Source organism: Benincasa hispida, chromosome 10 (genome assembly GCF_009727055.1).
Source record: "Benincasa hispida cultivar B227 chromosome 10, ASM972705v1, whole genome shotgun sequence".
Taxonomy (NCBI): domain Eukaryota; kingdom Viridiplantae; phylum Streptophyta; class Magnoliopsida; order Cucurbitales; family Cucurbitaceae; genus Benincasa; species Benincasa hispida.
In genome coordinates, this window is record NC_052358.1 from 31447502 (window position 1) to 31465930 (window position 18429).

Below are 18429 nucleotides of genomic sequence, written 5' to 3' on the forward strand. Positions count from 1 at the left end.
GTGCACCAAGGACCTATCTACGAGTTGGAGAGTCACCGTTGTGGGTGTTAGCTGTCCTACATTCAATCTTTTGAAGATTGAAAGGGGCATTAAGTTTATGATTGCCCTAAGATCGCATAATGCTTGACCAATATAGATTCCTCATATTGAGCAGGGTATTGTGAAATTGCCTGGGTCGCGCATCTTTGGTGGGATTATAGTATTGGATTCTTGTGTCAATGCCACCATTGCGAATCTTCACGTGCCTCTCTTCTTCAATACAATGTCCTTCAAAAAATTTTTATACAGCGACATCTGCTCTATTACTTCTGTTAATGGAATATTGATGTGCAATTTTTTCAATATTTCCAGGAAGCGATGATACTGACCTTCATCGTTTTGTTTCTTTTTCAGTCTTTGAGGAAATAGAGGTAGCTGTACTTTCAATGTTTCTTGGTCTGGAAGCTTAGAGGTGATCACATCTTCTGGTTCCATAGTCTTGGACTCTTTTGACTCAATTTGTAATAGAAGTTCCTTTGATTCAATTGCAGGTTGCTCCTTTGATTCGGTCTTGCAAGGCTCCTTCCTAACTTCTATCGCTGCCTTTCCACTTCTTAGGGTGACTACTTGGCAATGTTCTTTCCCTGTAATCCCAGGATTGTGTGGAAGCTCGGTTGAGCTAGGCAATGTCCCTTGGGGTCTATTCTTTAGTTTTCCCTCAATTTGTCCTATTTGAATTTCCAAATTGCGGATGGATGTAGCTTGGTTTTGAAGGACTGTTTCATTCTTTTCGATGTATTGCTTCAACAAGTTTTCCAGAGATGATGAGGATGGTGTTTGAGAGCTACTAGCCTGTTGTTGTTGTTGTCCATTAGTTCTATGGAAAAATCCTGGCGGTCCCTCTCTCTGAGCCATAGGCTGACTGCCTTGCTGTTAGTTGTTCTTCCAAGAAAAATTAGGGTGATTTCGCCATCCCGGGTTGTAAGTGTTTGAAAAAGGATTTTTTTTTTTTTTTTACAAAGTAGATTGATTGAGGATTTCGTGGACATTCCTCAAAAGAATGTGATTCTTCACATACAACACAGTTGGTGCTTGTTTGCTCTATCACATTGACTTGCCCATTTCGAGTTCCTGAATTGTTTATTGCGATGCCTTGCAACAAATTTATCATCGCATTCATCTGATTTTGCAATGATGCGATGGCACCATTACTCGCATTACCTTTTCTGGGTTTTGTTCTTTGATCGCTTTCTTGCCAATCTTCGTGGTTTTTCGAGATGCGATCAAGAATGTTCTTTGCTTCATCATATGTTTTGTCTAGTAGACCTTCTGTTGTTGCCGCATTGGTAGTTGTCTGCGATGCAGAATTGAGTCCATGATAGAAAATTTCCATTTGGAGGCAATCCGGCAATCCATTGTGTGGGCAGTCGCGTACTAGTCTCTTAAATCTCCCCCATGCATCACTGAACAATTCATCTTCTTCTTGTTCAAAATTAGTGATCAATTTCCTCCTTCTAGCATTCTCTGTGGGAGGGAAATACTTCTTCATAAACTTCTCCACAACTTACTCCCATGACGTTATCTCTCCTAGTTCGAGAGAGTAAGCCCATTTTCTTGCTTTATCGCATAGTGAAAATGGAAATAACATGAGTCAAACCTCTTCTGAGGAAATATTAGGGAACACAAAAGTGTTGCAAATTTCAATGAAGCTTCATAGATGGGCGTGCGGATCTTTACACACCTTCCTCTGAACTATCCTACTGTTTGTATCATTTGTAACATTACTAGCTTCATCTCAAACCTTGATCTCAATGCTGGCTCATGATTCTTGGGGAGAAATCATACAAGTTTGGTGATGCATAGTCCCGAATGGGTCTATTGTGATCATTTGCCAGTAGGATAGGATTTTCCATCATGTTGTTTTCATTTGCTACTCGTTCTTTAGGTTGTTCAGCCATTCTGTGAACTCTTCCTTATCATTTACGTCTGTTTCTCTATCTTTTGCGAAAGGTTCTTTCGATCTCTAGGTCGTATTTGAGCTCAGGAGTATGTCCTTTGCTCATGCGACACTTGCTTCTTCTTTCACAGATGGAATGGCAATACAACAAAGGTCGAAAGCTGCAAAGATCAAATAGGCTTGATGTTAGCACAATCTTACCGTAATCCCTAGCAACGATGCCAAAAACTTGATGCGTTGGTTTATCATGCAATGATGTGTGGATGCAATGATCATACAAGTTTTCCTAACAAAGCCCAAGTATAAGCCTTCTTAGGGTCCTGGTAAATCCAGGGTCGAACTCAGAGATTACTAAATAGATATCGACGAACTCTCTGATACTATTGCGGTGGTGATAAAGAAGTAGATGGTGATTTAATTTATATTTTCTAATGCGATGGAATTAAACGCGGAGCGATGAAAGGGTGGTGTTGTAACAAGTATGTGATGAAGGGGTTGAGAAGTGATTTAGCTAACATTTCTTAAGATTTTGTACAAGTCATGCGATCATGCTATACACAAATATTAAGCACTACATTTCTCAATACATAATGCCACAATTCCTATTTCTAGGATGCATGCAATGTTTATGGGATGTAGTAGATAGAACTTATTTCTAAGTCTCTACTCTTGCTTATGCGATCTAATCCGAATCTCTCAAGCCTATATTCTATCTTTACATTACTCTCTCAAGTACTCCAAATGATGAATGATGCATACATAAGACAAGATGATCGCATAAAGTGTATAACTTAAGTCATGCTAGCTAAGTACTTCTCAACCCATTCACAAATTTATTTACTCATGCATGGTGTGGAGAGACTGAACATAAATCGAAATGAAGTTTCCATTTTAGCAAATAAAGTGTTAAGTACAAAACAATAAATGGAGTGAGAAATATCAAGCCAGGTAAGCAATATCTTGCTTCCCGTGGCTTTTTACACTGCTCTTTATCACTTCAACTCTGTTCTGATTTGTAGAATCTTGCTCTCGCAAGGGTTGGGTGTCTCTCCTTCGTGCTATTTTCCAGCAGTCTCTCAACCTCTTCGAAAATTAATTTCTTTTCAAGAATTCCCTTCCCTCGGCTTCGCCTCACCTTCTCGTTCTCTATATATCCTTCTGGTTTGGTAGCATTGAGTATTTATAGATTTCAAGGTGAAACAACTCTTCTTACTAATGATTGTAAAGATGAGTAGCATTAATTTCCATACTCTGTTGTGCCAAAGTCACCGGAAGTTTAATGTATTTGCAACGGTATGGTCTTTAACGATCGTCAACTGTATTTCAGAATTGACCGTTATCAGCTTTACGTCTCATCATGATTTATTATGTTTTTGCCTCTATGTAAGTTCTTTATGCGATCGCTTTTGAGGTAATTCTTGCGATCACAAACTCAAGTGTGTCATCGCGTTGTATCCTTGGATCGCAATTTCATACGCGCCATCGCATTGCACCTGCACAGAATAATGCAAATTAACTGCTTTTATGCGATGAGTATTAGCAATCGCAATTTCTTTTAGTTTGGCGCATTCAATCATAATATTGCCTATTTCTACATCGTTTTCTCCCATTGTTTTAATAACTTTAGCTTTAATAACTTGTATTTCTACCCGTTATCACTACTACGACTCAGACAATTATCACTACCCATTTTCTCCCATTGGTTAAAAGGCTTCGTAGTGATAGAGGGACCGAGTACGACTTGGAAAATTTTAATGAATTCTTTAACTCACATGGAATAATACAATAAAAGACCGCACCTTATTCTCCTGAAATGAACGGAAAAGCCGAAAGGAAAAATAAAACTTTAGCTGAGCTAGTAGTTGCTATTTTACTTAGTTCAGGAGTCGCGTCTTATTGGTGGAGTGAAATCATCCTTACCATGTGTTATGTCTTAAAAAGAATCCCAAAGTTTTTAAAAAAAAAACTTCACCTTACGAAATTCTCAAGAATAAGAAACCAAACTTGTCTTACTTTAGAACATGTGGTTGTCTAGCCTTTGTAAGGATTCCAGATCCAAAAAGGAAAAAGTTGGCCAGTAGAGCTTACGAGTGCGTCTTTATAAGTTATGCCTTAAATAGTAAAGCCTATAGGTTCTATGATCTAGTGAACCAAGTGATCATTGAGTCAAATGATACTGACTTCTTTGAAGATAGATTTCCTTTTAAATCAAGGAATAGTGGGGGCTAGGGATCAAGTGGTCAAATCCTAGTTAGAACCACCAAAGATTTCATAAATGACTTCCTGTCCTATAATGTAGAAGAAGATCATAAAGATCTGAGAGCTGCCCTGTCCTCAGTAGATGACAACCTATGGCAAAAAGCCATAAATGATGAGATTGACTCACTTGAGTCAAATAGGTTTTGGCACTTAATAGATCTACCCCCAAGCTGCAAGACAATAAGGTGCAAATGGATCTTAAGGAGGAAACTTAGACCTGATAGAACTGTTGACAAATTTAAGCTAGGTTAGTGGCAAAGGGCTTTACACAAAGAGAAAATGTAGATTTCTTTGATACCTTCTCCACTGTCACTAGAATTACCTCAATCCTTGTCCTGTTTTCTCTCGCTGCCCTTTATAACCTCGTAGTGCATCAGATGGATGTAAAGACCGCTTTCCTAAACGGTGAACTTGAAAATAGATTTACGTGGAACAACCTGAGGGTTTTGTAGTCCATGGTCAAGAAAATAAGGTATGTAAATTAGATAAATCTCTCTATGGACTAAAATAAGCTCCTAAACAATGACATGAAAATTTTGATGACCTTATCATATCTAAAGTTTTAAGGTTAATGAAAGTGACAAATGCATCTACTATAAGTTTGAAAATAATCTCTGCACTATCTTGTGTCTATATGTAGATGTTATTGATCTTTGGGTCGAACTTGCACGTCATAAATGATGTGAAATCAATATTAAGTGCAAACTTCGACATGAAAGACTTAGGAGAAGCTAGTGTAATCTTAGGCATAAAAGTGAATAGGTCTGAAAAGGGAATTTCTTTGGATCAATCTCACGATATAGAAAAGATTCTAAAGAAATATAATTACTTTGATTGTAAACCAGCCTGTACTCCTTATGACCATAGTGTTAAGTTGTTCAAGAACACTGGTGATAGTGTTAATCAATCTGAGTATGCGAGCATCATAGGCAGTCTTAGATACCTTGCTAACTGCATTAGGCCTGACATAGCTTATGTTGTAAGATTACTTTATAAGTTTACAAGTAGACCTAGTAAAGAGCATTGGAATGCTATAGAAAGGGTAATGTGGTACTTGAAGAAAACCTAAAACCTAGGATTACATTATCAAAAGTTTCTCGCTGTTCTAGAAGGGTTCAGCGATGCTGACTGGAACTCTCTTTTAGATAGTTCAAAGGTTACAAGTGGCTATATATTTAATAGCAGGTGGAGTTGTCTGGAAGTCTAAGAAAGAGACTATTTTAGCTCAATCTACGATGGAGTTAGAAATGATAGCACTAGCGACAGCTAGTGAAGAAGCAGGCTGGCTTAGAAGTCTGCTATCAGAGATTCTCTTATGGAAAAAGTCGGTACCAGCCATATTGATCCATTTCGATGGTACTGCAACAATCACAAAAGTTCAAAACCGTTACTACAATGGAAAGAGATGACAAATACTTCGTAAGCATAGTACCATTAGAGAGTTTCTCACTACTGGTGCAGTTAGAGTGGATCATATACGAACTGATGAAAATTTGGCAGATCCTTTGACGAAAGAACTGGCCAGAGAGAAGGTTTTCAGAACCTCATAGAGGATGGGACTTATGCCTATAGAAAGATGAATCACAATAAGGAAAACCCAACCTGTAGACTGGAGATCCCAAGAAACAGGTTCAACGGGTAATAACTTATCACAAGTGATATATAGTGAATCATGCTAAACCAAACACAGAGTTTCATTCCTATGACTTATAGTCTGAGCATGATATCCTGAAGCATAAGAAAGGATGAACTCAATTCTTAATGAGATCTATACTTGATGACAAGTGGGGTACCTAGCTATAGGAGTACTCTTGATAGACTCACCTATGTGAATGTGGAAGTGAGGGTCGCTTCCTATGGAGTATTTAGGCAAACTCTCTAGAGTATTCACTAAACCGGGATACACGTGCTAGGCCTTAAAGCACGGGCTTTCGTACTACACCCTAATGACACTTTGCACGAGCCTTAAAGAGTACTACACCCTAACGAAGGCCCGTGATGAGCCTTAAAGCGTGGCCTTCAGCAGTTCATTCACACAACTCCATTTTTCGTTTCCCAAGCAGTTAGTAAAAAAAGGTGTGCGTTCCGGTCGGTAACTTTGCATTTTCGATCCCGTTTTCTTTTTAAGCTGTTTTATCCTAGGGACGTCTTAAAGAGAGCGAACTCTGTAACTCAACCTACAACGAGTTTCTATTTTGCAGGTTTTATTATTTCTCGACCTCCATGACTGACCGTTTGCTGCTGTCCTGTTCGTCGTCTGAGGGTCTTGTCGTTTCCAACACTTCTTTATTCAATCTTGCGTTCAACGTACTTCAATCTTTTACTCCAGATCTTCTTCCTCATTCTTTTCTTTCTCGGCTTCTTCAAGATTGATTAGAAGTCTAAAACTTTTAGAATCTATTAGTAGCTATCACTAATACACTTTTATTATTATCACAAATAGAAATTTATCGGTAATAGCCACTAATATACTTATATATTAGTCACTCAAAGCATTCTATCATTGATTAAAAAATTCATTGACTTTAAGTGGTAGTCATAATAGAAGTTTATCAATGATAATCACTAATAGCTTTAAGTATTAATCTTTGAAAGTTGATAGTCGCTGATGAAAGTCTATTTGTGGTCGCCACTAACAGTTTTCTATCATTGACGACTTAATCATTCAAAATTGATGGTTTTCTTTCAAAGTGAATAACCACTTATAGAAATCTAACATTGATAGCTAACTCAGTGAATTTAATTAAGGGAGACTTACACTAAAGGCAAAACTAAAATGAAAATTAAACCTAGAACCCAACAATTTAAAGTTTGCAGGAATGTCAAAATTAACAAACCAAACCCAATTGAAATACCCGGATGACCAAAATGCCCTCATAGTTTTTTTAAAAAAAGTGTGATAGCATATGATTACTAACCGATAGCCATCTGATTACTATCTAATTGTCAATGATATCAATTATTTTCTGATTACTATTTGATTGCTAGTTGATACAGATTGTTATCTGATTGTAATTTGATACCTTGTGATTGTTATCTGATTGCTATTTGATACTAAGTAATTTGTGATTACCATATAATTTCTATGTGATTTCTCTTTAATACTAAGTAGTTTGTGATTATGATTGTGATTTTTGATGAAAACCAATATTTTGTTATCTGATCATCCGATGGCCATCTGATTGGTATTTGATTACCTTCCATCTTTGTCAATTAATTACTAAATAGTTTTTATTGTCATTTGATTTTCATCTAGTTATCTTTCATTTTCTGTTAATTACTATGTCGTTTTCAATTGCCTTTCGATTACCTTACATTTTTCATCAATTACTACGTAATTTTTTAGCGTATCATTTGATTAATTTACATTTTTTGTCAATTACTAAATAGTTTTTCGATTTTTATCTGATTTTCTTTCATTTTTATCAATTAGTAAATAATTTCTGGTTACCATTTGATTGACATCTCATAGTTATTTGATTACTTTCCTTTTTTTTTTTTTTTTTTTGTTAATTACTAAGAAGTTTCTAATTACCTTCTAAATTCATTTAATTGACATTTTTGTCAATTATTAAGTAGTTTTTAATTACCTTCAATTTGATACTGTGTACTTTCTAATTGTCATCTGATTTCTATTTGATACTAAGTATCTTTTTTTATTGCTATCTTATACCTATTGTGGATTTGTTTTTTTATTATACTTCAATTAAACAAGAAAAATAGGGAAAACATGGAAAAAGCAAAAAATGACCAAAAAAATTGAGAAACGAGAAAGTTCAACAAGAAAAACAAAAGAAAACAACAAGAAACAAGGAAAGCATTGGAGTAAGTAGCATATTACTATATTGTATTTGATTGTATATTGATTACTGTTAGACTGACTGCTGATTCACTCAAGTTTTAGTTCATGTAATTAGTAATTCATGTGTGATACACCTATTAATTCAAAAATAAGTCACTGATTGCATGTTGATTATTGTTAAATTGATTGTTGATTTACTCATGTTTTATTTCATGTATTTAGTGATTCATGTCCGATACACTCATTTCTTAAATCTAATATAGTGTTGATATACTTTAACAAGATATTTAACAGAAATCATATAGCTGGAAGCTTAACCATATGTAATAAAAATCACTTGACAATCAAATATAAATAAGATATCAATGAAGATCGTAATCACATGACAATCAAATAAAAATCAGATAGCAATCACATGTCAATCAGATAGAAATTATGACTTACTTAATATGTAATAAAAATCATATGACAAATCGAATAGAAATAACAAAGTACTAAGTATGATATAGAAATCAAATAGTAATGTGATAGCAATGAAATAGAAATGACAAATGAAATTAAAACAAGGAAAAATAATAGTGATTTGATTCAATTTGAGTCGTGAATAAAGTTCATGACAAGGAAGATTTTGTTGCCATCTAATGTACATCTCATCCTCCAATATACAATTTACATAAAATTTAGAAAAAAAAAAAAATAAAGTTCATGACAAGGAAGAATGTACATCTCATCCTCCAATATACACCAAAGCCCAGGTCGTCGTCTTCTCCATACAATTTCTTACCCAACATCAACTTGACAAAATCCTTCACTTAAACCCCATATTTCATCAACCCATCAGCACTGCTCACGTTAAATCCATCATCATCAACACCAAAATCCATCCCACTCAACACCATTCTCCTCAAAATCGCCAACACTGAAATTCAAACACATGCCAGAGAAACCTAATTATGAAAACAATTCTCAGAAACCAATTCTCTCTATCATTTATGCGTTTGTCAAACCCACGAATGGTTGAATCTCACAGCATGGGTGTAATTTGTAAGGATAAAAACGAAAAATCAAAGACTCATAATTATTTTACATTCTAAAAATGAAAATGTATAGAATATCAAAAATACCTAAAAACGTGAGTTTTAGGTTAAACATGTTTTAAAAATTAGGAATTTAATCCTACAAAGAAAACAAAATCACTTACTTTCTAAGTAACTCAAATGGAAAAATGCCAATTGGATTTCTTAAATACCACCACTTGAAAACCTTCCTATTCTCTGAGTAATTGTGGTATTGGTTTGTGGGAACCAATCTCAAGAACAAAAGGAAAATCACTAGAATTTATGGAAACCAATCTCTAGAAGAAAAAGAAAAATCACCATAATTTTATGGTTTTTCATAGAGAAGTTTAAAGAGAATTTCATCCATAACCTTAAAAAAAAAATAGTTCTAAAAAAATCCCCCTTTTTTATCCTTTTTGCAACTTTATCAATCAATGGAAAGAGAGGAAAACGTGGAAGCTATCCCACGTTTCTAATGACTCCCATACGTAGGAGTTATTTATTTGATTTAATAAAATCAAATAATTAATAATTAATTTAATCTAATTTAATCAATAATTTCATTTAAATCATATTTAAATGAACCTCTATCACATAACCTTTAGTTTTAATTCAATTAAATTAGATTAAATTAAATTAAATAATCAGTTAATTCTCTAATTAATTGATTACATGATTAGATATTTAATATTCAATTTAACCTACGTTTAAATCATATTCAATTGTATTTCTATCATAACCTATAATTTTAATGTGCATCTAATACGAAATAATTTTAATCTATAGTTTTGATATGAATTTAATTCATATTGAATTAAGATTTGAACTGCTTCAAATATTTAATTCTCTCAAAAATTAATTTTGAATCATATCTAAAATCAAATTTATATTATACAGTTTAATTAAAATATAAATTTTATATTATAATGCATTGTACATTATACTATTTCCCTAAGTGAATTTGAACATTTCAAACTCTATTTAAGACAAAACTACCTCAATACCCTTTACGAGTTAGAAAGGGGATCTCATGAACCTACATGTACTCTAACGATATGAGATTAATTTGCTAAATTCATTAACCACATTAATCATATTCGTTAACTGTGGGTACCCTTTACTAAAGATCAATAATAGCAAGTTAGTCCTTCACAAATGTTCGTAACATCAACTAGGTCAAAATTACCGATTTACCTCTATGTTACTTCTTTATCCTTTTAAGTATCAATGCTCCTCTAATGAACAACATGTTTATGGTCCAACCATTAAACAAAAAAAAAAAACCCTCGGGCTAGTGAGAGGGTAGGACCCTTTATTCAAGTTATGGAGACAACATTTAAGAGATCAACACTCATCTACTTACCCTATAGTCGGGAAGAAGTGAAATCCATCCTGTATTATTATATTCTCCCACTCGGTCTTGTTTCCAAAATAGTAGACATTGAGTCGGTGAATTGGCCGCTCTCACCCATACAAATCAAAGGACAATCTCTCGTGAACAGGAATTCATAATTCACTCAGGATTAAGATTAAGTTGCCTAGGTCATGCTATTGAAGTAGGAACCTAACTAGTCAACAGAGTTACATCTAATGGTTACTGTTTCGTGGACCTGTCTTATGTAAACTCATTGCATAGGATACCTTTACTCGTATGTCACCTACGCGAACACATTGGATCATTGCGTTTGTATCAAATACAAAGTGAGTCATATATATAGTGTCACAAGGATAAGATACCTAGTCTTATCTCTATACTATAAACCCTCTAAACTGTATCTTGAACATTGATCCCCATAGTCTTCACATATAGTTCAAGACTCATAAGATAATCTAAGATATTAGTTTATTGAATTTAAGGTTGTTAAGACAAAACAAATACAATATCATGAACATTTATTTAAATAACATTCATAATTCTTTATTAATGACAATCAATTATTTACCTTTTCTATCTACGAGTTTTAGGTATCACTCAAAATTAATGAAAAAATCCAAAAAAATATATATATGGGGAGGGGTGGAAGAGCGATTTTATGTCGTCCAGAACTTTTGATTTTTAATATTAACGATACCAACGCTGTTCAAGACCCAAACCAGATTGTCAATAAACTCTAAGAAAAACAAGCAGAGAGTTCAATTTATAGTGCATTTTCCACTGGAAAACATTTGATGATTTTTGGAGTGAACTGAGTTTGTTTCGGGCAGAGAAAAAATACTAAATAGAAGTCTTACCTGAAAAGAATTTTGTGTCCACAACCAGTGACATGAATTTATAGTACAAAATTGCTAAAGAAGAATAGAAAAACCTTCAAGAATGAAATAAAAAAAATTCAAGCAAATGATAGAGAAGAGTCCTACGGAACGATGAAGAAAGGGAACAAACAGTTTAAAAATGCAGAAGAAGAAAGATAATAAGAAGAACGCTAAATCTGTTATAAGGTAATTTAGGAATAATGGATAAACAAAATAAATTTTGTCATATCTACAAAATCTGAAATTTAGAAGATATGCGCACAAAATTATATTGTCGAATGGGCACCCTTTGCAAATTTCTTTCAATTAATAGAGTTGAATCTAGAATCAAAACGTAAATGGGATGCTCAAACGTTATTACTGATAGCATGTTAGCATAATATCGGTGAGATCACTGGCATGTTATTTGATGGTAGAAAAGGAATGATCTAGTTATTAGTGATATAAGTTATTACTTATAACATGTTATCAGTCATAGAAACTATCACTGACAACCATGATATGAGTGATATAAGTAGTATATGTGATAACAAAAATAGAACTTAGGTAATATCCATATATCGATGATATTAATGATATAACTAAGATAGATATCAGTGATATTTATGACGTATATAATTTAGAATATAGATACCAATGATAGTTCCTTGTAGACTTCTCATTGATAGTCACTTATAGACTTCTCATTGATAAACTATTATAACTTATAACTTTAAGTGTTAGTCTTTGAACATTAATAATAATAATCAAAGATTCATAATTAATCATCATCATGGACAGAAAAACCAACACAAAATGAAGTATAAGTGGAGAGCGTTGTTTGAACCTCAACAACTTAGCTAATAATCAATGATATATTTTCAAAATTGATAGCCACTAACAAAAGTCCACAACTAGTAGCTTAAAAGCAATGACCACTAACAACTTCCCAATTTTCTTTCAAAGTTGATTACTAGCAATAGAAGTTTATCAATAATGGTCACTGAAAGCCTTGAGCGTTAATATTTCAAGATTGATTTTCATTGATGAAAGTCTATCAGAAGATAACAATTAATAGCTTTTAAGTGATAACCACCAATAGCTTACAATTTTCTTTCAAAATTGATAACTAATTATCAATAACTACTAAAAACCTTAAATGTTAATATTTCAAGATTGATTCTAGTTGATAAAAGTCTATTAGTGATAATCACTTATAAGACTATAATAAGTGTCGTCGATGATAACTTCCTATTTGAAAAAATCGAAAAGAAAAGCAAGCAAAAATAGGAAATTTGAAATTTGTTAGTTTCATTTGGTGGGCTCACAAAAAATTAGAGCTTTTTAAGTAAATACAATATCTGATCAATTGTTTTATCCTTGTACTACTTATAAATATTTTGGATATGATAGTCATTTATGCAACTAGCCCTTTCCAATAAACCCCACTATAATAAATAGTGATTGTCAAGTACATAGATGGCCTTTGAAATTGTTTATGCACAAAATATTCCCAATAACCTCCAATATTAAGAACTAATTAGAGAACATTATTACGTTAAAAATCAATGTTTACATGAACTACCAAAAAATGAAATCGCATTCTACCTTCCGAGGAAAATTCCTTTCCACCATTTGCATCATTCCAATGACCTAAAATGGTTTGCGACTCTTGTACAAATATTACAAAAAAGGTTCATATGGATTTTGCTCCATCGAAATAAATAACAATACGGCTAGTAACAAGTTTAGAATAAGAATGTAATTACATCCAATTGCAAAGGGGTAGCGATAAATCAATGATAAGATATCCATGAATGTTATCAAATCAATATAAGTAGATTCTCAATGAATAGAGCACAATTACCATCCTGAGAGATCGACGGACGAGATAAGAACTTTGTTTCGAGCACCAGTTAAGAGTGAAGCAATGACAAACACTAGAGGGATGGTTGTTCTTGTAACTAACGATTGTTCTTTATACTTGAAAGGGATTTGGTAAGAAAAGTACTCGATTAGACTCTATTAGAAAGAGGGTCCCCATGTTCATGATTGGTCGGTTTTTCACCTGCTCCAATTTTCTTTATTATATGGCTTTTGTCTATTAGCTAAGCTGACCATGTGGGTTGTCCATTTCTGAATTGAGTGAATCAGATGACCTTTCCAATCACCAGAAGTTGATGATTGGAACAGAATCTAATAAATAATACGCAACTTCCATTGCATATTGGGATAAGAAACTGAATTACCAACCTTCCAGATCATGGAAGAAGAGGAAAGTTCACCTGAAACAATGGGAAGTGAGGTCTTGGTGGGATTTAAATGGAAACTTTCTATTCTATCTCCTACTTTGCAGTTCTTGGAAGAAGATGATCGAATAATGTCGCTTGTCTTCCATGTGGGTTTGTGGATGTGAGTGCCAAAGATATTAAATGTATCCTTTTGCACTATCAGTTCAATGTACAAACAATAAGTAGTGTCCAATGTAAGCTCCGAAACTCGCAAGCTTCTACCACTATCCTATACCATAATAAGAAACCCCACCCAAAAAAGGACTGTCCTAAACTAGAGGAGAAAACATGATTCGACTACAAACAGGCATAATTCTTACTCAAGAATGCTAAATCAAAGTCATCATGAAACAGAATGTTGAAAGTAAATACATGTTTGAAGAGTTAGTGAGGGAAAAAGAGCAAAACTTGTATAATTTGCAACAAGATCTTGGTTGCTTCATTGTTTTTCCTCAAGCGGATTGCCAAACTGAACACATAAACCTTGTATATAGACATAGTTCTAAACAAAGGAGGAAAAAAACGGGTGATATTGACTGATTAAAATTTTAGAAAAGGATTAACTAATATGTTTCTTCCCTACCTTTATATTCTTCACGCATAAAAGGAAATACATGAGCGCATACAAATAAGATGACCTCGCTTCTCTATGGTTCCAGCTTCAAGGAAACAACTCGAGATTGTCTGTTACGCTTAGCCACCTTGAGAAACACCATAGAGAGGCATGATGGTGCCCACCATGGCCGACGTACCTTTTGCTCCCCTTTCAAGCAAGCCACTGGAAGTACATAACTTAAAGAATAAACAGCATGATCTTAATTTCAACTGGAAAAGCAGACATATACATAGTTAGGGTAGGTTTGCTTTTGAAATGGCGATTCTGAAAGTTCTAATGTTTCAAAAGCAAAGTTAAAGCAGACATATAGATCAGGTTATTGCATTGGAATTAAGAACAAAGTTGAATGTGATTTTGAAAATTCTAAAAATACTTAAAAGCACCTTAAAATAGTCTAATGCTTTGATTTGGGAGTCTATTTCTTCAGTTAGCATTTAAACTCCTTTTTTTATAGACTTTGTTTTCTTGTATGAGTATGCCGGTATACATTATTTCGTTTCTCTCAATAAAAGCTCAGTTTCTCACTAAGAAAAATTACTAGTCTAATATTTCCTCTAAAGATATTTAAAGAATAAAAAGAGGGCAGTAGGATGCCTACCCTCAAAAGTTATCTCAAACCTCCTCTTAGCATAACAATAGGAGTGTGCATCAATTTCTCAACTACCTCTATCAGAAACATGCTAATGACAACGGGAGATTGCAATCAAATCAAATAAGGAGTTAAATAGATGAATCTACACCTCCAAACTTTTAAAGATAAATACAGACTGCTTAAAATGGAGAGTAAAAAGAAAAGATGAGAGGCATTGAAGAAGGTTCCAGAAAATGGCTTACTATAACTTCATTGTAAAATATGCCAATTCACATACAGTTAGTTAGATTTGGTGCATTTAGTTTTGTTTTAGAATTTAATTAATTATGAATCATATTCAGGAGTTTCTAAAATATTCGATGATAGCAGCAAAGACAGCCCTGAAATTCTTTTTTCCAAAAAATTTGAATTAAAAGGAGAAGAAAAATTGTCTTGCACACAGACCTTTAATTCGTCGGAGTTCCTTACAAAGTGTGATGAAGTCTCCCCATTTCATATGGCATCGTCTGATAAACCTTAGAATCTGTTCAGTTGTGAACATAGACATGCCTTCAAGATACTCCCCATTGACCCCATTTTCTTTAAAAATCTGGCGATAGCTTCCAAGATTTATCTCTTCCAACCACAAACCAACATCCTAAGGGGGAAAAAAACGTTGTAATAGGCATGCAGGAGGCATATTATAAAACAATTTTTATTACATTCTGTTAAAATTTTAGCCCGCGAGATGTAATATGATGTATAATCCAAATGTTGAAAATATCTTTTTTTTTCCATGTAAGAATATCTTCTCCTACCCAAATAATAAGAATTAAACAATATCGGCAAGATAAAGTACCAGAAAATTACACAAGTATCAAGATAAGCAGTGCCACACATAAACACTCCAACTTGAAAGGATGCTGAAAACGGAGCACATAGAAACAGTATGACATTGCCAATATAAATTTTTTAGTTCCATCAAATATGGTTTCTTATATTCGAAATTTTTAGGAATCAAATTTAGGAGAGTTCAAACTAACTACGAAGTTCAAAACTAGAAAGAGAAAAGTAAAGAAGAAGATGGAAGTATGAAAAGGTAAAGTCCAAAATTCCAAATAGTAAGGAAAACAAATCCTGGTGCAATAAACAGATCTTTGCCTGTATATATGAATTCCAGGAAGTGATATTTGAGAATCAAGCTCCTATATTAACAATAGGGACTGGCGATGAATTCAATTATTTCATTTCACTATTTACAATTACTTTGAAAGTCTTCAGTGACTAACAAAATACTAAAATCCTAATCTTAACAAAACCCCATTGATCCAGTAATCACACGTTACCATTAATACGCAGGGGAAAAAAAAGGGAAAAAAGGTATCAACAGTGTATGACGATCAAATAATTGAAGTAAGTAATCAATGAAAAAGGTTAGCCATCAATTTCAAACTCCCCAGACCAACACTGTTAAGACATAACATAATCATTCAGATTTTCAAGTAGAAAGCCAAAGAATAAAGAATTGAAGTTTAAGATCTTAGCAGAAAAGATCCAAAATGAAGTACCTCAACAGTCCAAATGAAGAAATCAAGAGGTTCAGGTCGCTGTTCCTTGTTCATCTCCCTATCAAGTCCTCCCGAATTTCAGAAAACCTAAAAATTCGGAAACCCAACAAGAAGAAGAAGAAGAAAAATGAAATCCCATAAAAAAAATTTGAAAGAGGAAATTCTTCAGGTCATATAGAAATTTTTTTTTTTAAAAAAAAAAAAAAGTAGAAATTGAAGAAGTTGAAACTGACCTTGTTGTTGTTTGTTGTCTGTTGTGGTCAGGACATTTGATTCAGAAACAGAGATTGAAGGGGAAGGAGAGAAGAAGGAAAAGTGAAAATGGATGAAACTGAATGAATGAAAGAAAGAAAGCGTTGTTGAGAATGAGAGAGTTTGGGGTTTTGATTCATTTGATCATTTCCTCTTTCTCTCTTTCGCACTTCTATGCTTTGCCTTACCTTACTGTCTCTAAACTCCATTCCTCCTCACGCGCTTCTCACTTCTCGTCTACCACACGCTTCTTCTTTATATTTCCTCACTCACCCAAACACTATTTTCTTCCTCCCTTCATCTTTTTTTTAGTTAAATCCATGTATTTTTAGATTTATTCAATTATTTAGTTGCTCCAGATATAATAATTAAATTGTATAGTAATATTTCTAAAAAAATAGCAAAATATATAGACTATCGTTAATAGGTTCTTACTATTAATATGTTCTTTCAATGATAGACTTCGAAAACATAATCTACTATATATGCACATTCTCTTACATAGTGTTATATTTGCCAAATATTTTAGGTCTGATTGTTATTTTCACAATGACTATTAATTTATATTTATATTGATTAGATAATTAATAATAATAATTTTTATGTAAGAAAATTAATATGTGAATATTCTTTTGGATTTAGATTAAAAATGCTAATGAATAATAAATAAAAAAATGAAAAGATCAACGATAAACATATAGTAGGGATTAAATTTTAGATTTCCTGAAAGTATAAAAACTAAAATTGGATATTTGAAAATACATAAAATAAAATTGAAATTACAAAAATCATCTAGAAGCATGGTGGTAGTTATAATTACACCCTCCAACTCTTAATTGTAAAAATTTGATCATCAAACTTCTACAAGTGTGAGAATTGGACCCCAAATTTATAATAATTGTATAAATTAGACCTTGAAATGATAAAAATTGAATTCTCAAATTTATAAAATTATGATAATTTTATAATTATATAAGTTTCATTGTTTAATTTTAATATTTATACAAATTTAAGGACTCAATTTTTATAAACGTATAGAAAATAAATTTAACTATTTTATGTTGGATTTTGTAATTTACCTAAAAAAATTATGATAAAAAAGAGCATATTTCGTTGTCATTATGTCACGTCATGTATAGAGAGAAGAAAACGAATAAAATCATGTTCAAAAAATTTCCCATTCATGCAAAATGGTTTCACTTCTTTGTGCCTATGATTTCTTCAAAAATATCATTTTAATTTTCATACTACTCATTTAAGACATTCCTTTTATAGGGAAAGTGAACTTAAAAGTGCTAAATGACATGCGTTTTTCTAAGTTAGATATTCAATATTTTATTTTCATAATTATTATACTAAATAAAGACATCTTTTTTATAAGATAATGAGAAATTCAAACATAAATAACGTAAGAAAAATATTTCATATTTATATCAGTTAAACTAAATTCATTTTAAAAAATAGATAAATAAATAAAAAATACATCTTTCTAATATTGGTAGGATAATAGATTGACCTAATAACTTTAAGGATGATAATTAATTGATAGTTTGTGTCTTTATCTATTGTGATGTCTCTATCTATTGGGTTACTTTATAATAACTCGAAACTTTCTCATGGTTTTGATTTTGGAACAACTTAAAAGATCTTGAAAGATAAAAAATAATTTTCTTCATTTATATACTATTATTCGTTTTTTTTCTAACTAATACGAGACTTTGTTTGTACCTAATAATAATAATAATATAAACGATGCTTTTATCATATAATTGCTATTTAATTTTTTTAAAGATAGTACATGTAGAATTGAAACTACATATCTTTACCAAAAGGTATAGGGTATT

At 32.7% G+C, this 18429-nt stretch overlaps 1 protein-coding gene and 1 non-coding gene across 2 annotated transcripts; one reads left to right on the forward strand and one right to left on the reverse strand.

Annotated features, from left to right (window-relative positions):
* Nucleotides 1-1388: 1388 nt before the first annotated feature.
* LOC120089603 lies at nucleotides 1389-1495 on the forward strand. Its single transcript, XR_005485276.1, has one exon. It is a non-coding gene; the product is annotated as a small nucleolar RNA R71 (small nucleolar RNA).
* A 12471-nt stretch (nucleotides 1496-13966) lies between these two features.
* On the reverse strand, nucleotides 13967-16758 carry LOC120087724. The gene is made up of 4 exons (XM_039044602.1): nucleotides 16567-16758; nucleotides 16334-16420; nucleotides 15231-15423; nucleotides 13967-14356 (listed from the first exon to the last, which is right to left on the reverse strand). Exons 2-4 carry the CDS (start codon nucleotides 16385-16387, stop codon nucleotides 14226-14228), a joined length of 378 nt encoding a protein of 125 aa, XP_038900530.1. The 5' UTR covers nucleotides 16388-16420; nucleotides 16567-16758; the 3' UTR covers nucleotides 13967-14225.
* Nucleotides 16759-18429: the final 1671 nt, after the last annotated feature.

Bases quoted from the DNA above. Each gene is read 5' to 3' on its own strand.
- LOC120087724 (XM_039044602.1), bottom strand. From the start codon at position 16,387: ATGAACAAGGAACAGCGACCTGAACCTCTTGATTTCTTCATTTGGACT. The intron at 15,424-16,333 runs GTACTTCATTTT...TTTCCCCCTTAG, and splicing joins TCTTCATTTGGACTGTTGAG to GATGTTGGTTTGTGGTTGGA. The intron at 14,357-15,230 runs GTCTGTGTGCAA...ATGTACTTCCAG, and splicing joins GGAACTCCGACGAATTAAAG to TGGCTTGCTTGAAAGGGGAG.